Genomic DNA, 22,637 nt, shown 5'->3' on the forward strand with positions numbered 1-22,637 from the left:
AGAAGCTGAAAGCCCCATGACCCATACCCACTGTAACCCTTGTGGCAGACTATCTTTAATTAAAAGTGTTTGCATAAATTCTCTCAATATATGGAGATGTAGAATGGGGAAGAATTCTCCCACAACCACCAAGTGGAATGTGTATCAAGTAAGACTGGCATCCAGAACTCAGACTCCAACTTCTTTGAGGAATCTTACAGCCATTGATAGCCTTACTCCAAGTTCACCTCTCATCTCCTCCCAAACTAGAAGCTTTTGACTAAGGCCTCTCACCTGGGTGGCAATGGTGTGGAACCCATCCGTCACCTCCACAGTCAAGTTATAGCTTGACTTTCTCCTTGTATCAAGAGGCCTGGCTATGACAATGCTGCCCGTGGTCTTCTCAATGTCAAAGTCCATGTCCTTATCCCCATCTGGAGGAGGGAAGGAGCAGATATGACATCAGAGACTTAGGCAGCTGTAGCCTAACCCGGATTTGGCCACAGACCTAGAGCACATGGTAAATGCAACCTTCGCTGACTTTAGCTGGCAAGATTCCAAGGAACAAACAAACAAACAAACAAACCAGAACAATTTCATTGGGTCATTTCTTTAAGCAAAATGACTACACAATAGTCAGAGTAGAAGCTGAAAGCCCCATGACCCATAACCACTGTAGCCCTTGTGGCAGACTATCTTTAATTAAGTGTTATGGCTTGAACATGTAGTGTGCTCCATGGCTCACGATTTGAATGTCTGGTTCTCAAATGGTAGCACTCTTTTGGGAGGGTGTGGAAACTCGGGAGATGGGTCCTTAGGGGAATCCCTGGGTACTTATTGTCTCGCCCTCTGCTTCCTGTCCGGCCATAAAGTGAACAGCAGCCCTGCACCACACATTCCTGCTGCTATGATAGTCTGCTGGAGCCCATGGGCCCAAGCCATCCTGAGCTGAAGAGTCTGAAACCATGAGCCAAAAATAATTCCTTCCTCTTGAGATTTCATCACAACAGGAAAGGAACTAATATAGGGAGTAAGACACGGGGATGGGGATGGAGAGCTGGCTCAGTGGGCAAGAGCATTAACTGCTCTTCCAGGGGGCCTAGGTTCAATTCCCAGCACCCACATGGCAGCTCACAATTGTCTGTAATTCCAGTTCCAGGGGACCTGACATCCATGGGCGGGGGTATAAAAAAAGACACAGGGACAATGAAGCCAGACTTCATAGCTTCATACTAGACTGTGCAAACTGCCTGTGACAGACGAAAGTGAAAACAAGTCTGCTTAACAAGAAGAAATTGATTTTCTTTAAAAATCCAGATAGAAAGGTTTAGGGGTGGAGGAGAAAGATGGGGTATATCAAAGGGCTAGACAAAACTGAGCATGAATGGAAATGCCAGGACGGCTGGAGAGATGGCTCAGCAGTTAAGTGGGCTTGCTGCTCTTCCAGAGGACCCAAGTTCAGATCCCAGTGCTGAATGCCTTAGAACTGTCCATAACTCCAACCTCAGGGTTTAGAAGCCGAATGGCTTCGGCAGACACCCACACTCACATGGCATATCCACAAATATGTACACACACATCCACATAATTAACAGTTAAAGACTTTTAAGTTAAAGAAAATGCCATAAATACACAAAATATTTTTTAAGAAGGATGTGAAGTTACAAAGCATGAATTTTAACATATTAAAATTTATAAAATGAATCAATTGATAAAATGATCAAATGAATAAATAAACTATAGAACAGCTTGAAGCTCTTTAAACATCTCCGAAACAGAATTCTGTTTAGATATGTAAAAATATATTCACAATGTATTACACTTAAATATAAAGTCATATTTTAATGTAGCCCCAGTGTACATGTGTGTGTTCATTACAAATGCATCAAATGCTAACAGTGGATCACATTTGGATGGGTAGAACTTTCAGTGGTGTTTGTTTTCTTCTCTGTATGCATTGCTGTTTGAAAACGTTATTTTGATTCATGCATTAATTACATATTGAAAGGGAACCCCCCCCAAAAAAAAAACAATGAAAAGAGCCAAGAATAAGAACTAGAAGCAAGACTAAGAAGATGTCAAAGGTCTTGGGCCAAGTGAGTGTCCTCCTCTGCCCCTGACCCAAGCTGGACCACACTGCAACAGGACTCCGTAGTCCATGCAAGTGCTGAAATGGAGATCTTAGAATTTAAATCTCTGGACAGATGTCAGAGAGTCTAAAAACCCTCTATATTTATATACAGATTGGTGAGTATGCACATATATATGAAAGTGAGACCCAAGCATTCCTCAATTTCCCAAAGGGTTCTGGCTTTTTCCTTACACACACACACACACACACACACACACACACACACACACACACCAGAACCTTGACAAAAAGGAATGCTAGAGCAGAGCCACCCATCAGAGCCTGGATCCAAGAGCCAGTTAGAATGACTGAGAGTTGATGCAGTTGGATGTGGATCATGGACAGAGAATAAGGTCTTGGGTTCAAACTCATGCAGACACACCAGTAAGAACAGTGCATGGGACAAGCAGAAGGAGAATAGCACCATGCTAACCTCAGGCTCAGTCAATACAGTTAGCTCTGTACTGACTCAGCGCTTTCTCTTCTGAGTCATGCTGGACTATTCATTTGAGATCTCCTGGGCCTTTGGAATAACTAGGGTCACCCGTAAGATCCCAGATGGTCCAGCTGAGGTCTTAACTATAACAGAAGAGACCTGGCAGATGTGCTGTTATTTCTACACAATGTCCCAGACAACCAGGGAAGAAGCAATTACCACTCAGAACAAAAGGAGGAGATGTCAGGGAGTATGACCTTGAGAGGGAGAGAATATTGCACCAGGTTGGGGGGGTTTATAAAAATGGAGGGATTTGCCCTCCTTGGTCCTCACCTGAGATGTGGAACCAGAAGAGACCAGGCCGTCCCTCTACACTGATGACTCCTACCATGTGGTTCACAGGGTCTGTCTCCATGACTGTAAAGCTGTAGTGGGGCTCATCAAAGGACAGGGGGATGGAGGATGGCCGAGGCTGGGGAATCCATTCGATGTGTAGCCGGACACTGGTGGAGAGGGCTGGCTGCCCACCGTCTGTTGCCTTGATCTAAGAAGACACAGAAAGTCAAGTTGAGTCACCTTGGAAGTGGCCTTCCCTTACTCACTCATCCACAGGGCACACACTTGAATGACAGTGACAGACAAGAGCTCTGTTAGTTACTAGGCAAAAACACCTAGCCTGTGTTCTAGAATCTCTTGGTTAGTGGGGGGGAAAAACCCATTGGGACAGTTACTATTGATTGCCAACTTGACTGATGTGGCCGTGAATGAGAAGTGTCTGCCTTTGGCTTAGGTATTTGAACACTTGATTTCCAGTAGACAGCACTGTTTGAGGAGGTTGTGAGGTACAGCCTTGCTGGAGAAAGTATGTCACTGGGGGTGGACTTTGAGATTTTACCGGGTTTTTTTGTCCCACTTCCTGTTCTCTTTCTCTGCTTCCTGTGTGTAGATGACATGTGATTTCTCTGCTTCCTGTTCCTGCTGCCCCCGCCTTCCTTGCCATGGACTGTATCCCTCTGGAACCATACACTAAAACAAACCCTTCTGAAAGTTGCTTTGGGTCGTGGTATTTTTTTCAGAGCAACAGAAGTAACTAATACGATTAGATTGATAAATGCTTAGGAGATTAGTAAGGCATGCCCTTGGGCATATCTTTGATAGCAGTTCCAGAAAGGATTAGATTGCAAAGGAGCTTACCTAATCAATAAGCCAGTCCCTTGTTGGGTTCATGGTATGTAGCATGGATTGATGGGAGCTAGTGAGAGGTAGGGGTGGACTGAGTTGGAGAGCACATCTTTAGGGACTATATCTTGCCTTGGTCCCCACCTGAATCTCCTTTTCTCAGCTCCCTGGTCAGCCATGGAAGTGAATACTTCTGCTTTGCCACATAACCCTACCGCCATGACATTTGCTCAAATGGGCGTGGTGAAGAAATCACCGACAAGATCCTCTAAACTGTGAACCCAAATAAATCTTTCCTTCTGTAAGCTGCTCCTATCAGGGATTTGATCATGGTGGTGAGAAGGACTAACCAAGACATCCACTGTATCTTACTGCATACTAATTCCTAAGTTGAATTTTATACTCACAGACCTCATATTGCTGCCAACACACAAACATAATGAGCCAGACTCACTAAGCTCTGCGATGACTAGTCCTCACTCTAAAAGCTCTGGGTGAAGCATTTAACCCTCGCTGTATCCCTGGGAGACATATTACAATAATTTGTCTCCCTTTGTAGGGAGAAATGGGGACTCCATGTAATAAATTCATACCCTGAGTCATGTGACCCGCCAGCAACAAGGCTAGGTTCAGTTTAGTGGTGTGGTGTGAGAACTCATGACCTGCCTTTTGACACACTGGCATCTTAGCCTCAATTTATAGAGATTCAAAAGACTGAAATGACTTGTCTAAAGAAGGAAAAGAAGTCAAGGTCAGAATTAACAAGGAGAAGTTGCTGTGCTTCACCCAGGAAGGCCCATGTATAAAAGACAACTTGTTTACTTTTGCTCATGATTCCCAGAAGCCTTTGCCTCAGTTCTCCTCAAGCTTATACAGAAATGGTTGGAACCTTCTGGGTTAGACGTGAATAAAATCCAGGGTGAGGAAAATGCACCAAGACAGGTTCAGAATGAGAACTTACTCTGTGTACTCTCTTGAGGGCCAACTGGTCCTCGAATCCACAGCCCCAAGGGGGTGTGTGCTATCAGACAGGCCATTTTCACTCGAAATGGTTCAGGATTTTAAAAGGGTTTTAGGAGTTGGGGCTGTGGCTCAGTGGTAGACCACTTGCCTAGCAGATGCCATATGGCTGTGGTTGGGTGAAAACCCAGGCACTGGAGGACAGAGAGATGGATCGGCAGGTAAGAGCACCTGCTGTTCTTGCAGAGGACCTGAGGTCAGCCCTCAGGGCCTATTTCAGGTAGTTCACAGGCACCTGTAAGGCCAGCTCTAGATGCCTCTAGCCTCCACAGGTACCTGCATTCGGGTACACACAACCACACACATGGACACATACCTTTGAAAAAGAATAATAAATTTAGACCAGAGAAAGTAGATCCTGCCTTTAATCCCAGTATTTAGGAGGCAGAGACTGGTGGAGCTCTGTGAATTCCAGGCCAGCCCAATCTACTTAGTGAATTCTAGGCAAGTCAAGGCTACATAATAAGACCCGTCTAAAAACCATTTTTATAATTAAAAACAAAATAATCTTAAAAGGACAAAACAAAACAACCAACAGGTGTATCTTGATTCTGAGACCATGGTTAATTTTGCTAGACTGTTACCTGTAAGAACAAAGGATATTGTCCTCAAAGAGAAAATCCACAGTCTACAATTCTGTCCCAAGGGGGAACGTGGGGACTCCCTGGTTCTCTAAGGGAAGGCAAGAAAGGAGACACTCCCCTCATGTTACTGGTGTCCCCCATCTCCTGCACCCTCACAAAAAGTCTACAGCTACCCTCCAGGCTCTTCTTCATCTTCCTTACCCCTGCTGTGGTCTACAGCTACCCTCCAGGCTCTTCTTTGCCCCCATCTTCCTTACCCCTGCTGTGGTCTACAGCTACCCTCCAGGCTCTTCTTCATCTTCCTTACCCCTACAGTGGTCTACAACTACCCTCCAGGCTCTTCCTTGCCTGCTTCACCCCTGCTAGAGATGTTTTGTGTGTGTCCCTCAAAGCTTTGTGTACTGCAAGCTCGGTCCCTAATGAAGTGGTGCTGAGGTTTGGGAGTCTTTCTCAAGAGGTGGGGTCCAAGGGGTTGGAGGGATGGGTCAGAAGTTAAGAGCACTGGCTACTCTTTCAGAGGACTGGGGTTCAACTCCCAGCACCCACATGGAGGTTCACAACCATTTGTAACTCCAGGTCCAGGGGATCCAATGCCCTCTATGGTCTCTGCAGACACCAGGCATGCACAAGGTGCACACGCATACATGTAGGCAAAATATACATATACATAAACTAAATTAATAAATAACATTTTATTAAGAGGTAGAGTCTAGAGGCTGGGGAGATGACTCAGTGAGTAAAGTGCCTGCCTTGCAAGCACGTGAAGCAAATTCTATCCCTAGAACCCAATTTAAAAAATCTGGGTATGGTGATGCCTGTTTGTAATCCCAGTGCCGGGGTGGCAAACACAGGTGAATCACAGGCTCGATGACCAGCCACCCTAGCCTACTTGGTGAGTTCCAGGTCAGTGAGAGATGCTCTCTCAAAAAGTAAGTAAATAAATAAATAAGGAGGAAAAAAAAAAGAAAAGAAATAAGACAGTACCTGAAGAGAGATAATGGATGCATAGCCATATAACTCCACAAGTACACACACACACACACACACACACACACACACACACACACACACACGCACACACGTGCACAAAGTGAAGTTTAGTGATGGTCTTTGGAGGTGCATCTCTCAGGAATGTATTAATGCTGGTTCAGCAGAGCAGGCTGTGAGTGTCTCTCAGGAGTGAGCCTGGCTCCTCTACCACCTCTTTATAAGATAAAGCAGACAGAAATAGAGAAGAAAAGGAAGAAGAAGAAGAAGAAGAAGAAGAAGAAGAAGAAGAAGAAGAAGAAGAAGAAGGAGGAGAAGAAGAAGAAGAAGAAGAAGAAGAAGAAGAAGAAGAAGAAGAAGAAGAAGAAGAAGAAGAAGAAGAAGAAGAAGAAGAAGAAGAAGAAGAAAGAAGAAGAAGAAGAAGAAGAAGAAGAAGAAGAAGAAGAAGAAGAAGAAGAAGAAGGGGAAGGGGAAGAAAGAGAGAGAGAGGGAGGGAGGGAGTCATCAGCCACCCCACCCCCCCCTCGACTCTGCAAACCCTCAGCCACTCACCGTTAGGATATTGTACTCTCCTGCTGCAAAAGTGCTGCTAGAAGAAACAGTCCCCATAACAGGGTCAACTCTGAAGCCCTCCTCGTCACTCTCCTCAATGCTGTAGGTGATGCTGCTGTTGAGACCTTCATCTGGATCTGAAGCCACCAGCCGGTACACAGGCCCCGAGGACAAGGGGCTCAGTCTCTCAGGAAGGCGGACATTGAAGAGCTTGTGGGAGAACACAGGTGGGTTGTCGTTGACATCCAAGATGCACACCACCACTCTGGAAGTGGACTTTAGTGGGGGCTCCCCATTATCCAGCACAGTCACCTGTAGACAGAATGGTGTGTGAACTCCTGTGATGCCACTGGAAAGAGGTGCCTAGTATTACCACAGTCTTACCATGGCTTCCACCAGCCCTCCAGTGGCCACTGTTAGAGCTGATTGCTCTTACTGCAATAATCTGACCTTGGAACAGCAAGAACAGAAAGGAACCAGAGAAGCAGAAGAAGTCATTGTTAGAAACTCCTGTAAAAGCCTGGCCTTCGTGTAGAAGACCCCAGGGCCTCTTCTATCATTATCATTATCATTATCGCTATCATCATCATCATCATCATCATCATCATCATCATTTTATTTGGCTTGTGACTGATAGAAGCTTTGTTCTCTGCTTGGGTTAGAAGGCATTTTGCAGGAATGGGTGAAACCTGGGTCAGACACACCACCCGATACATGATATAAAATCTAACTTCAGAACCATGCTCTACTGGCACAGAGACCTAACCTGACACATCCATAGTCCTGAGGAAATGATATGAGACAAGGTGTTTCCACTCAGAGTAGTTCAGAGGCTGGGACATGGCTCAGTGGTAGAGCACTTGTCTAGCATGTATGAGGTCCTGGGTTTGATCCCTACTCTGCACATGAAAGAAGCAGTTTAAAAGTACTTCTAGAGCATTGGTTCTCAACCTCCCTAATGCTGTGACCCTTTAACACAGCTCCTCATGTTATGGCGACCCCAACCATGAAATATTTTTGTTACTACTTCCTAACTGTAATTTTCCTACTGTTATGAATCTCAATGTACATGTCTGTGTTTTCCAATGGTCTTAGGTGACAAAGGGTCATTTGACTCCAAGGGGGAGTGACCCACAGGTTGAGAACTGCTGTTCTAGACTTTAAAGATAACTGAACTGGGAACTCAAGGCCACTTAGTGACTAATGTTTTCCCTTTGTCTGTCTGTCTGTCTTCCTTCCTTCTTTCTTCCTTCCTTCCTTCCCCTCTATCTCTCTCTCTCCTTCCTTCCTTCCTTCCCCTCTATCTCTCTCTCTCTCCTTCCTTCCTTCCTTCCTTCCTTCCTTCCTTCCCCTCTATCTCTCTCTCTCTCTCTCTTTGTTTTCTTCCTTCCTTCCTTCCTTCCTTCCTTCCTTCCTTCCTTCCTTCCTTCTTTCTTTACTTTCTTTTTTGCTCTTTCTTCCTTCCTTCCTTCCTTTCTTTCTTTTATTTTTGTTGATGTTGTTGTTGTTCAAGGATGCCAACCCAGGGCCTCAGGCACGCTGTGTACATGCATGCTCTCCTAGTGAGCTGCACCCTCATTTTTTCTCTGTTTTCATCTTGAGACAAGGTCTCTCACTAAGTTGAACTCCTCTGTAGGCCAGAATGGCTTTGAACTTGAGATTCTCCTCCTAACAGCTGGGATCACAGGGAAAGAGAATTTCAGGGCCTGTAGCATAGACAAGCAAATATAACCTCCAACCTGCTAAGGAATATGCGTCCTGCCCTCCCAGTACCCTTAAGCCCAGAAGGGATGCCTGTGGGTGGGTCATGACTGCTCACGAGGGGAAGTAAACTAGATTTGTAACCTCTGCTAATTTACTCCCCTCTAGAGCACTGTGGGTACCTTGTAGTAGGGTGAACACCTGGGGTGCCCAGGCACTCTTAAAGACACCCTAGAAAGATCAGATCAGACACCCTAGAAAGACACAGATCAGAAAACAAAAACATTTATCCTGGCCCTGCATCGAACCTAGCAGAAGACCCTTAAGTGGTTTGCTTTCCCCAAGCCAGGAGGGATGGGCTAGAAAACTAGACTTGACAAGCACATATTCTTACTCCAGGTTCCTCCAGGTATTCCTAGTTAACCCAGACTTCTGCCCTGCAGGGGTATGGATGGCTTCAGAATCCTTTCCTCCTCAGTACTAAAGAGCCAGTGAAGACCTCAGGATCTTTACCATCAGTCACAAGACTCAACTGAGATAGGTCATCTTGTCCCACCTCAGCCCTACACCCAACCCCAGCCACAGCACTGGAGCCACGCAGCTGGCTGCCTATAGCCCAGCATCCTTCCGGGGCTTCCGAAGGCACTGCCCAGTCTCTCCACCACTTACCTCCAGGACATGTTCATCTTTGCTCTCTCGGTCCAGCTGTCTGGCAGTGGACAGGAGACCTGGAAAGGGGTGGGTGGACAGAGATATGAACAAAGGGGAAGGCCCAATATCACACACAACTCTCAGATGAGAACCCTGGGTTTTTTGGAAACTTTTGGAGCTCTGGAGAAATGGAAGAGATGGTGAGGAGGTGGGAGACATGAACAGAGAATTTGCTAACTAAAGCCCACTTTCACCTTGAGGCAGGAGTAATAGGCCCAAAACTCAGCAACCACACAGTATCATCAGCTTGTCCATCCAGATGTGGGCTTCAGCCTCTTGAGTGTTGGTATACAACCACTGTGCTCAGCCTTGCTTGGTCTCTGGCTTTGGATGTCCTCTTCCCATGGCTCCTTGACCCTTTAAGGGCCCATGTTCCTGAAAGCGCTGCCCTGTAACATCTTGAGTTGCTGCCCTTTTGTCTACCCTTGAGTCTCTCTTTGACGTCTGTGCCTGGATTCCCAGGGAATACCCATGAAGGTGAGATATGGCTGAGGCCCTGAATAGGGATGGGAAGCACCCACGAAACTTGTGTGGTGGAAGCCCCTACCTCTCCCAGCTTAAGGTGACCCTCTGTTGAGTTAACTAGTATTCCTTTTCCTCCAAACCAAGTTCCCGTCACTCCACCTCAGGTCACCCCTTTCCCTCTCCATCTGCCCCCAGATAGTTTATCCACAGATGCTGAGTCTCCTCTAAAGATTCTTTTTTTTTTTTTTTTAAAGATTTATTTATTTATTATGTATACAAGAAGAGGGCGCCAGATCTCATTACAGATGGTTATGGGCCACCATGTGGTTGCTGGGAATTGAACTCAGAACTTCTGGAAGAACAGTCAGTGCTCTTAACCTCTCAGCCATCTCTTCAGCCCTCCTCTGAGGATTCTTACTCCTTCACTCCCTGATCCACCACAGCCTAGGTCTCTCCCCAGAGAGGTATTCATTCAAATATCCCTCCTCCTCCCTTCTCTAACATCACAGAGTCAACACTGATGACCCCTTACATGCCAGGCTTTCTTCTAAGTTCTTTCTGTAGCGCTACATACTAATTCATCAGGGACCCAAAACCACCAAGCTTTACTGGTGGAGACTTAGACACAGGCCAAGGCGTGGTGCAGATGTTACCTTTAAAAGTGTTTGTGTTCGAACCACGATCCCTATATCATTGTCTATGATTTGCTTTGACTGTTTTGAGGCAGGACCTTTCTGTATAACCCAGGCTGTCTGTAGCCGAGACTGCCCTTGCATTCTTGATCTCCCTGCCTCAGCCTCCTGAATGCTGGGATTATAGGCATGTGACATCATACCCAGTCCCTATCCATAGCTGACTGGGATTCGTAGATGGGCTTTCAGGAGGTAATTAGGGTTAGATGAAGTCATGAGAGTGGGGTCCCCCTAAGGGTATTAGTAGCTTTCTAGAAAGAGGACAGACTTGACCTAACCTACTCTGTTTGCCAGATGATGCCCTCTACTAGGATGTCACACAGCAAGATGCCCCCGAAAGATGCCAGCACCATGCTCTTGGACTTCTCAGCCTCCAGAACCACAAGCTAAATAAACCTATGTTCCTTATCAAGTACCCAGCCTGTGGCACTCAGTTATAGCAATGTCCAATGGTCTAAGACAGCAGGCCAGAAACTTTTCCAAGACCTCACCAGGTATACACGGTGGGAATGGGCTGTCTCCAGACCATGACCCCTATCCACAATGAGATCTTCATCTTCTCCCACCTGGAGGTTCTCAGGCCACCCTCCCTGTCCTGTGCCCTCTTAGACTGCTACTTATCCCACCCCCCGCCCCGCACCTTCATTAGGCCTCTATAGCTTGGCTATACCCAGCAGAGTTTTCCTTCCCATGAGCAGCCCCAGGACCTATCTACCTGTATATACTTTACTTTTTTGTGCTCCCTAAATATTCATGTTCCCGATGGGCTGACTTTTCCCAAGGTCTAGAACAAGATCAGATTTCTCTTTCTATCTCTCTACAAACACATTGCTTTAAGGCCTCATGGGGGTAACCTCTTCAAGCATTTGCTGGGTAAGTGCATGGATCACAAACAAGAACTCATCCATCCATTTAACAATTACTTACTGAGCTTCTACTGTACTCTATGGTACTGCCAGGTACTGAAGACACTAAGGCAGGGGAAAGCAGTCAGCTTTCCTTTTTTAGGGGCCTGTGGAAGTCCAGTGGACATGGGGAGTTAGGAGAACAATCACTTGAATGAGTACAGTGGGCGGTGTGGTACATTAGCAGTACCAGCAATTGTGTTACAATAGTAGGAAATATAGCTGGCTGGGCTCTGTGGGAGACTAGAGGCCACACAGATAAAAAAAGAAAGGAGAAGACTGATATGCAGCCAAGCTTTTAATCCCAGCACTCAGGAGGCAGAGCAGGCAGATCTCTCAAATCCAAGGCCAGCCTGATCTACACAGCAAGTTCCAGGCCAACCAGAACTATACAGTGAGAGAGGGGGTAGTGACTCCTGATTGGGACAGTAGCATGTACCAAACTCCATGTTAAGAGCCTCTATAGTCCGAAGCAGCTATGAAAGAAAATTCCTGAAGAAACAGTGTCTGGGTGTGAAGAACAACAACAAAATCTCCTGGAAGGAGTCTGTGTCTGTGGAGACTGATGGACCAATTGGAATTTCAGTCCTGTGGAGAAACTAGAATTTTGTAGGTTCAGAGATGAATTACTTGATCTTGGACAGGTTTTAGCCTTCCTTGCCTCACTCTGTATCTGAACTATAACACCTTGTGATAATAAAGAAAAACCTCTTAGAAGCTATTAACTTAGCAGAACACTAGCTCCCACCAATCCAAGAGCTAAGAATGTTGTCAGACAGCATCTTGGGTTTATAAAAAAGTTTTCCCATCTCAATATATCTGCCTCTCTGGTGTACCCAATATATTTTATAGTTGCCTAGGTTTATGGCTTTCTTTGTTCTGTAAAACTATTTAAAAAAAAACAAAACAAACAAACAAACAAACAAGTGAAACTGCATCCACATTGGAATGTGGAATTTGATTGGTGTAACCTAAATCTGTGTTCTCCAGCTGTGGTCACTCATAATGGCTCCAGAAGAAACCATCTCTTATTCCGTTTAGGATGAGAACTGTGGTTTTTATGTTGATAACCATGTGGCTGGAGCCACAAGAGGTCCCGTGAGAGGGTAAGGTGAAGCCAGAGAGGTCAGCGGCGCCAGTTTAGGCACCAGCTTGTGGGGCACAGGGGACCCTGACTTCATCTCAAGGACACCGAGAAACCTTCCAGGCTTCTGTGGTGAAGACATGGATGATATGATGACTCACGTGAAGAAGGTGGGCTGGGGGCTGATGGCGGATATAATTATGTTAAAAGTGGGGCTTCACGCTCATCACGCTAGTCACGATTTCTTCTGCCTGGCTGCAGGGAAGCTGGGGGTGCCTCTGCCCGCAAGGGCATCTTGCCAGGCCCGCTGCCAGAGGGCTCTTGACAGTAAGTAGAAGAGGGTTTGGGAGAAGCTGTGGAGTTCACGCCTTAGGTGAGGGATCTCCTTGCTCTTCTGAAAAGAGGAGTGAGGAGTAGCAGTGTAGGGGCAGGACACTGGGGACATGGGGTGAGCCTGAGAGGTGAACTTGCTTAGGCGTGTTTTCCAGAAGAAAAGCTCCCTCAACTCAGAGAGAAGAGGATGTAGCTACAGCCTGAGGTCAAAAGTTAACCCAAGGTACTCTCTCCAGTCTTCAGTGTCAAAGACTCTTGGCATTCCCTGCCTACTGTTTGCCTCAGGGATCCTGGGAAAACCTATCAGTAACCCCCCTTTACCCTCTATAGTCTGTCCTTCTGGGGCAAGAGCACATTGTGGGGTCAGAAAGATGGGGTCACGTGGAAATGTCAGTCTTCCCTACAGTAGGCCTGTAGCAGCTCTCAAATCCTGTAGAACAAGGGTGGTAGTCCACATAGCTGGAGGAAGCAGGCTGGGACTAAGACCACAGGGATTGGGGAGGGGCTCTGGGGACCAAAGAATGAATGTGTGATCTGGGTCAGCCTCTGGTATACTGTGGCCCTCTGGGAATGTGGAGGAGAATGTGGTCAGAGCATGCTCCTTTTGAAGAGCATCCAGAGATCTGGAATGTTCTGTGGAATTGCCAGTGTGGACTATAACTTGGAAAATGTGTGCTTAAAGTTTGTGTGAGTCAAACCAAATATCTTTGGAGGGCTCTCCCTGGCTCACTGCTGCCACGGGATGACCCCTGGTTTCCTCTGAACTGTCTCTCATCCTTGGCCTGTGAGAAGGCCGATGGGGTATGGGTGGCATCACAATTGTTATTGCTTCATGGGCACATCTGAGACCAGTCTGCAATAAGGGCTGCCTAGTCAGTTTGAGCTGTTGACTTGATACAGCCTGAGGTCATGCGAAAGAAAAGCCTCAGTGGAGGAGTTGCCTAAATCAGATTGGCCTGTGTGCATGTTTGTGGAGGGTTGGCTTGACAGTTAATTGGTGCAGGAAGGTCTAGCTCACTATGGGTGGCACCATTCCCTAGGCAGATGGTCCTGGTCTGCATAAGAAAGCTAGCTAAGCAGAAGCCTGTGAGCAAGCCAGAGAGGCAGGCAGCATTCCTCCATGGTTCCTGCCTTGAGTGCCTACCCTGACTTCCCTCAGTGATAGACTATGACCTGGAAGTATAAGCCAATAGAATACATTTCTTGAATAAGCCCTTTCCTCCTCTAAGTTGCTTCTGATCTGAATGTTTTTTACTACAGCAACAGAAAGAAAGTAGAGCAGCTAATGATGGCTCTGGCCATGACTGACTTGGGGGAAGAAGAGTCAGTTTGAGAGCATTCGAAGACCTAAACTAATCTTTGCTTGACCTCTGGGTCACCTGTTGGATCCCAAGGCAAGAAAGATTTCAATGTTCTTGTTTTCTTGTCTATATAGGAACGGTCGAAAAGTATATCAACTTTAACACTCATAAGAAAGCTATGCTTGAGCTGCTAAAACATACATTTCCAGAGTCTGCCCTCAGAATATGGATTTAGCAGGTCTAGGGAGGGGCCTGAGAATTGGAATTTCTGACCTGTCTGCAGGTGATGCAGATGATGCCCCAGGGACACTCCAAGAACCACCTTGTAGATTTATATGTCCCTGTCCATCCAGCTTGCCAGGCCTCACCTGTGAATGGATGAATGACGAAGTACCCCATGTGGTTCCCGCTGGTGAGGTTAAAGGTCAGCTTCCCTTGAGAGCTGGAGTCTGGGTCCCAGGCCTCCAGCTGAAGCACGGAAGTACCCAAGGGGGCATCTTCCTGGACAGAGGGGTAGAACACTGGTCGAGACATGCAGGGTATGTTGTCATTGATGTCCATAACCTCAATGTAGACTTCAGTGACAGCAGAGAGGGGAACGGAGCCTCTGTCCACAGCCTGTACCGTCAACCAGTAGTAGGGCATGAATTCTCGGTCCAGAGGTGCCAGAGTCTCAAGCATTCCTGGGGACAGCAAGTGACCAAACCAAATATACTCAGATCTCAGAGAGGCTTTAGAAACCACCCTACCCAGGGCTGGGGAGAGGGCTCATTGAAGTGCCTGCTGTACAAGTATGAGGACCTGGGTTCAAATCTCCAGCACCCACAGAAAAGCTGGGTATAGCAGAGTGTGCCCATCACCCCAGCGCTGGGAGGAGGGATGGGAGAGACAGAGGAGTCTGTGGGTCTTGTTGTCTGCCAATCTAGCTGAATCAGTGAGCCTTCAGGCTCTGTATCAGACTGTCTCAAACAATTAAGTGGAGATCAACAGAGGATGAAACCTCACATCAACCTCTGGCCTCTATGTGCCTGCTCACATGTCTATGGGCACATTCACACATGTATATACAATGCACATATACAGGAACATGTATTCAGATATACATACACACACACACACACACACACACACACACACACACACACACACACACTGAATAAAAAGAAAAATCACCCTACCCAACATCCACTTATTGGTACTGTGAAAAGGATGTTGACAGACAACCCAGGGAAAGAGAATAGGGCTGTCAGTATGAGGTGGGAGATGCTGAGTTAAACACAGGGGCAATTGATGTCCATACAGTAGAACCTCCCAGCCTTTGCTAAAACAGGCCCTTGCTTCTGACATGCAGACATATACAAGGTTTCCAGAAGACAGTGGAAGTTTGTCAGCTGTCCCCAACACCTTCAACCCAAGTTCCAGCTGGTCACCTCACAGTCTGTAAGTAGGATGTCCTACAGTTGGCCTTCACCTGATCCTGACAGTCCTTCAATCCTGGTGGACCCTCACATTAAAGGTTAGAGGTTTGAGGAATATATGTCTGTTCTCTACTTCATCACTTCGTGGTTTTAGGTGCTTAGTTTATTCACTCGACAAACTGCCTGTAAGGGCCAGCTCTGTTCTAGAACACGAGGCTCTAACAGTGGGCACAAGAAGCCTGTACCTTAAGTTCTCACAGATCACTCTCAGCTGACAGGGTCTACACAAGGGGGCAGAGTCTAGACTCACAATCAGAGCAGAGCAGGCCGGAGGTAACAAGTGAGGAAACTGAGGCCCAGATAGGAAGCATAAATTTGGTCAAGATTATATAGCAAGTAAGAGGAAGCACTGGGCTGAGCATCATGTACACCTTTAATATCTCAATACTTAGAAAGCAGAAGTAGGTAAATCTTTGTGAGATTGAGGCCAGCCTAGTCTACATAGAGAGTTCCAGGCAAGCCAGGGCTACACAGAAAAACCCTGGAGAGAGAAGGAGGAGAAGGTTGAGGGGAGGAAGAGGAAAAGGAGGAGGAAAAAGAAAGAGAGATTGAGAGAGCTGGGTCTAGAGTCTACTAAATGGGAAACTCTTCCCACCATACTACCCTGCCTTTCACTCTGGAAACAAACTACAATTCCAGACCTTTAGATATGTTACAGAACCATAGTAGTAAAACAGTATGGTATTGGCACAAAAACAGACATGTAGACCAAAGAAACAACATCAAAGACTCAAACACAAATACGCATAACTTCAGCTACTGAATATTGGACAAAAATGCCAAAAACATATGCTAGAGAAAAGAAATCATCTTCAACAAACAGTGCTGGGAAAACTAGGGGGGGTCCACACACAAAAGAATGAAACTACACCCATATCTATTAGCTTGCATAAAAACTAACTCCAAAGACCTAAATTTGAAACCGGAAACACTGAAACTGCTAGAAGAAAACAGGGGCAGTACCTACAGGATGCAGGTGTAGGAAAGGGCTTCCCGAATAGGACTCCATTTCCCAAGAACTAAGGCCAAGAACTGACAAGTGGGACTTGAAAAAAACTACAAAGCTTTTGCACAGCTAAAGAAACAGTCAGCCGGGTGAAGAGGAGGCCCACAGGATGGGAGAGAATGACTAAGAAATGCTCAGGAAATAGTCATCATCCCTAGCAATGAAGGCTGCAAACTGAAACAGCTTTGAGTTTTGATCTTACACCAGCAAGAATGGCAAAGCTCACCGGGACCATTGATGACAAACGTTGAAGGCATGTGGGGAAAGGGAGCCCTCATTCACTGTTGGTCGGACTCAGACTGGTGCAGCCTCTATGGAAATCAGTACGGAGAATTCTCAAAAGGCTACAATAAATCTACTCTCTGCCTCAGGTATATGACTCCTGGCATATTCCCAAAGGACACCACATCCTATCCCACAGATGCCTGCTCAGCTGTGTTTATTGCTGCTCTGTTCACAATAGCTAGGAAATAGAAACAGCCTAAATGTCCTACAACTGATGAGTGGATAATGAAAATGTGGTGCGTATGCACTATGGAAAACTATTCAACTTTAAAGGAAAAGGAAATAATGAACTTTGCAAGTAAATGGATGAAACTAGAAAAGACCATATTGAGTGACGTAACAGAGACCCAGGAAGACAAATGTCACACATTTTCTCTTATTGGAGGCTCCTAGCTCCAAATCTTCATAGCCTGTCGTAACCACAGAAACTGGGAGAGCGAACCCAGATCATTGCCAGAGTACAGGGCTTGGGGAGCAATAGAGTGGGGAATAGTAGTGTATACATGGTCTGATCCGGGAAACGGGAAAGGGAGGCTTCTTGGGGGTGGTGGTGGGGTGTAAATATAGAAGAAGGTGGGAGAATGGCAAAGGAGAATAGCAGGGTGCAAGGGATCTGGGGAAATGGAAAAGAGGGGCTTTTAGCGAGGGAGGAGGGGGATTAATTCAGAAGAAAGAGGGAAGCGGATAAAATAATGAGTAAAGACGTCTGGAAAGCCACAAGGAATCACACCCTTAACTATGTACCAAAAACAAACAAAATAACCATATGTATATTCATGTAAAGTTTTAATGACCCTTTGTCATCTGGGCTGACAGTGCTCCCTCTAAAAGCCAAGACCATCTAAACAAAAACTCCAACACCAGACATGAGAAGCCTTCTCTTAAGTTGTTGGCCAGGACTGTCCCAGAGACTCTCAAAACACACACTCTATTGCTGTTGCCCTTGGTTACTTCCTGGAGGTGGAAGGTGAGTCCCTATTACTGAAGACACCACGCACTTCCGAAACAGGGCCCAGAGACCCCCTGAGCTAGAACTGACTTGAAAGCCTCCTCCCTCACAACTAGCTTTCATAGTACCAGAAGGCACCATGCAAGCTTCCAAAGGAGGGAGGCAACCAAGTCCTAACCAGCTACAATTCCTCTGAACCACAGCAGCAAACATCATGGCACAATAACCCTAGTAGTGACAAGCATACCTTGGTGGTAACCAGCAGCTCTCTAATGGGGCTTAAGACCTGCTCAACAATAGGGAGACAGTGCTTGGTACTGGAAACCAAGCTGACTACTCACTGCTAGTGAAGCCATGGACACTGGAGGAGAATTGACAACCACTAATTTACTAATCCAACATAATCCCCTACAACAATCTATGCATTTGTCCTGTCATCCCCAGATATGTATAGCCTTCTTCCCTCACCGAGAAAGCTTCTCTTTGCGACAGAAAACCACAACCAAACAAAACACAGAGTTGTGCAGCCCAATCCCACTGGATACATCTACAAGACACTCCTGCACCTAAAGCTCAGGGAACTTTGTTGGAGATTGGGAGAAAGATTATAAGAGTCAGAGGTCAAGGAGTTTGCAGTGAGACTGAGTTAGTAGTATACTAGAAGTTAGAAGTATACACCCAGTGTCTCACCAATGTGACCACCTAAATGTGAGCTGAACAAGGACACCAATGAACATACATGCCAAATGATGGAGAGAAAGCCATGAGGTCTCTACACACGGAACTATAGGCAACTAAAGAAGGCTGGGAATGGAAGAGGTGGTCTTCCCTAGGGAAGAGCAGACTAATTGGTTGTCCAGTGCCAAATGGTCAGCCCTGAAAACATATACACATACATATGGGTAGCATTATATGGAGTGAATAGGTTATATTTAGAAATATACATGTATGTACACATACATATATGCATGCAATAACAATTAGTTTAAAAAAAAGTCATGAGTTTGAAGAAGAGCAAAGAAGAGTATATGGGAAAGTTTGGAGGAAGGAAATGAAAGGGAGAAATATAATTAAATTATAGTCTCAAAAAATTGTAAAAAAAAAAAAAAAAAGAAAAATATATAACCATCATGTATAACTTTCATAAAATGGAATGTGTATGTTTATTACATGCATATAATATGTATTTTACACATACATGTGCATATTTGTGTGAACCTATATAAAAAATCTGCAGTGAAAATCCTCATAAAGACAAATTTAAAATATTTGTTGTTCCTGTGTCTCCCTTCAGCCCACTGTTTTCCAGGCCCCAGCACCCCATGTACCTCACCCCAGTACCTGTGTCTTGGTTGATGCTGAAGGCTTCCAGGCCAGTGCCAGCCCGTAGGAAATACTGGAGCTCTCCATCCAATCCACTGTCATCATCCCGGGCTGTGACTACCATCACCTGGGTCCCTGCAGGGCTGTTCTCCTGCACCTGGCCCTGGTATACAAAGGATGAAAAGCGAGGAGCATGGAGATTCTCATTTACATCCAGGACTAACACTTCTATGTGGCAAAGGGTCCTGCGGGCTAGAGGCCTCCCGCTGTCACTGGCCCAAAGGCTCAGGTTGTAACCAGTTCTTCTCTCAAAGTCCAACTCTCTTTCCAGACTCAAAGCTCCAGTCATCGGCTCCACCCGGAAGGTTCCATGGATATCATCCACCAGGATATATCTCACTTCACCTGCACTGCCCAGGTCAGGGTCAGAGGCATCTAGGAATGTCAAAACTGTCCCAAGAGGCAGGTCCTCTGGCACCTTCAGGCTTCTGTGCTCTGTGATGCACTGGGGAGGGTTATCATTGATATCCTCTAATGTGACTATCAAGTCAGTGACAGAGAAGAGCTGGTGGCCCTTCATGGGCTGGTCCCTGGCCTCAACCTTGAGTATGTACTGAGGCTCGGATTCCCGGTCAAGGTGTCCTGTGACAACCAGCTCCCCAGTGAGTGGGTGGAGAGAGAACTTCTCTGTGGGGGTTAGCAGGGTGTAGCGGACCCTCCTGTTGTCCTCTGAGTCGGCGTCTTTTGTCTTCAGCTCTGCAATTGTGGTTCCAACTTCTGTGTCCTCAGAAATGGTGAGCTGGTACCCACCCGGAGGAAACCTGGGTGGGTTATCATTCCAGTCCTTCACAGTCACCGTCAACAGCTTCCAGGAGGACTTCTGGGGAGTGCCCAGGTCGTACACAGTCACATTGAGGACGTAGAAGCTGGTGGTCTCATAGTCCAAGGCTGCTGCCACTGTGAGCAGCCCTGTCTCCAGCTCAATGTCAAAACAACCTTCCTCATTGCCATCTGCAATCACATAGACCAGACGACCATGAAAGCCAGCATCTGGGTCAGTGGCTGCCAGGCGGGCCAAGGGGGTGTTGATGGGAACCTGCTCCAGAATGTCAATGGACTGGGGGAAGTGGTCCTCGAACTGGGGGGTGTGGTGGTTGATCTGATAGTTGCTGAGGGAGGTGAATTCCTCTTCACCCGACTCTTGGCCCTGAAGCCCAGCAGACTGGAGGATGGTCTTTGTGATATGGGTCAGCACTCCTGTTTTATCGCATTGTACAGGGACCTCAGAGTGAGGGTCCTTCACCACAGTGACTTTCAGAGTTGTGGGGGAGGCATAGTTCTTGCCGTCAGAGGCTGTCATCTTCAGAGAATAGATGGTGGGTCGAACAGCTGTGAGATTCATAAAAGAGCGTTTGAGAGATATCACCCCCGAGAAATGGTTGAGATGGAAGTAGTCCTGTTCGTTGCCAGACACAATTTCATATCGTAGGTTCTGAAGTTCATCCATGTCTATGGCGGACACAGCCATTATCGACTTCCCGACTGGCGCATCTTGACGAAGGGACACAGTGCAGTTGACTTCCTCAAACATGGGCTGGTTGTCGTTCAGATTCTTGAGCCTCAGAGAAACAGACACCTCCTTCTCCTGGCGAAAAGGGGACCCCCAGTCTGATGCCCGGACCCGGAAGGTATATATTCTTTTCATGAGTTCATAGTCCATGGGTTTGGTGGTGGAGATGACCCCCAGGTAAGGGTCAATAGAGAATGGGACAGCTTTGGGGTCAACAATGGAATAGGTGACACGTCCATTGTCCCCATCGTCCTGGTCTATGGCTGTCACAGTCAAAACACTGGTACCAGGAGGGATGTTCTCATCCAACGTACCTTCATAGGAAGACCTGTTGAAGACTGGGGCATGGTTGTTACAGTCCACAATGTCAATGATCACAGTGGCGGTGGCCGGACCCAGGGAGGTTTTCACATGGAGCTGGTACTGGCTTCCGTCGTGGAAGTCCACAAGTTTCATGGTGGTGATCAGGCCTGTGCGAGCATTGAGCTTGAATACTGTGTTCCCAGAGGATGATTTCAGAGCATATCGCAAAGCAGGGGGGGCAGTGGTGACCTTTACCAATGCCACACGACTTCCAGGAGGGGAGAATTCACTGAGCTTCACTCTGTAAACAGCCTTCTCGAATCTGAGGTTGGTCAGCCTAGAGGGTGGGAAATGGAAAGCCCTAATGGGGGAGTGGGCAGGAGGTCTGCTCCTACTATGGGCCTGGAAGCTGAGGTTGAAGCCATGAAGGTGCTCTGCCCAGTTAATGTCCCTGACTGCCACCAAGTTGAACTTGTTGTCTTGGGCATAGGACTTGAGAGCTTTGAAGTACTTTCCAGGATCACCACCAACCACCTCCAGGGACTCTACTTCAGCTCCAGAGCCATTTGCATCCACCATGACAGTGGCATAGATGGCACCTTCATCATCATCTGGTGGAGTCAAGACCACGGAGGTGATAGCTGGGGGCTTCCTGTGCACAGACTCCACATGAATTACCAATGCAGCCAAGTTGCCAAACCCATTGCCCTCTGAGATTTTTCTCATGCGATCCACAGCCAGCACCTGGAGCTCATACTTCCCTCGCCAAGTGACATTCAGCTTCCCGGCCACAGTGACCACCCCACTGGTGGGATGGATGGCAAACACCTCTGACCTGGCATTAAAGGCATAATAGAACTCAGAGTTCTGGCCCAGATCGGCATCCGTGGCAGTCACTTTGCAGATGGGGGTCTTGAGGGGCATGTCCTCAGAGATGGTGACTCTGTAGGAAGGTGGGGAGAAGAGAGGCTTCAGGTCGTTCTGGTCCAGGATGTGGACCACCACGTGGGTCATTGCTTCAAACTCCAGGCTCTTGTCTGAGGCTTGCACTATGAGTGTGTAGCTGTCTCGCACCTCTCTATTGAGAAGTGCTGTGTTGCTGCTCTTGGTCCTTATTCTGAGAAAGCAGAAATTGCCCACCACGTACTCCTCAGTCTTAAACACTCCAGCCACATCTCCAGAGATGATCCGGTACTTCACCACCCACTGGGGATCCGCCAGGTACATGCCCATCTTCACCGGACTCTCCACATAGGTCTTGGGAGCAGAGTTTTCATAGATGGTGGCATTGTACAGGGAATGTGTGAAGCGCCAAGCCAAGGGAGGAATTGCTTCTTCTAGGGCCTTCTCACAGGCCACATGGTGGAGCATCAGAATGGTTAGACCCAGCAGGACAAGAGTCATGGTGAAAAGCTCCTGAGTAAAAAAAGGGAAAGGGTTCAAGTAAGGGAGGAACCAGCTCCTATCACTGTGGTTCTTTCTTTTGTAAAAGCATATATTAATTGTATTTAATAGCTGGCTTGATTATGACATTTGCACACATAAGTATAATGTATGTGATCATGTTTACCCTCTTTTATTCCTCCTCTCTCATTCCTCCAGATCCCCTTCCTCAATAGTTCAAGGGAGGATGCGGGATGAAAAGCATAGTTATACCCGCTCC

At 46.8% G+C, this 22,637-nt stretch overlaps 1 protein-coding gene across 1 annotated transcript in view; it reads right to left on the reverse strand.

Moving 5' to 3' along the window:
* Fat2 (FAT atypical cadherin 2) overlaps positions 1–22,378 on the reverse strand; it is a 61,960-nt gene extending 39,582 nt beyond the window's left edge. The window contains exons 1-6 of the mRNA XM_036198406.1: positions 19,120–22,378; positions 14,429–14,743; positions 9,239–9,297; positions 6,869–7,180; positions 2,880–3,090; positions 274–413 (exon numbers count right to left, since the gene is read on the reverse strand). Of these exons, the coding sequence (XP_036054299.1) occupies positions 274–413; positions 2,880–3,090; positions 6,869–7,180; positions 9,239–9,297; positions 14,429–14,743; positions 19,120–22,378 (4,296 nt within the window). The remainder of the gene's footprint in view (positions 1–273; positions 414–2,879; positions 3,091–6,868; positions 7,181–9,238; positions 9,298–14,428; positions 14,744–19,119) is intronic.
* Positions 22,379–22,637: the final 259 nt, after the last annotated feature.

Source organism: Onychomys torridus, chromosome 8, assembly GCF_903995425.1.
Source record: "Onychomys torridus chromosome 8, mOncTor1.1, whole genome shotgun sequence".
Lineage (NCBI taxonomy): Eukaryota > Metazoa > Chordata > Mammalia > Rodentia > Cricetidae > Onychomys > Onychomys torridus.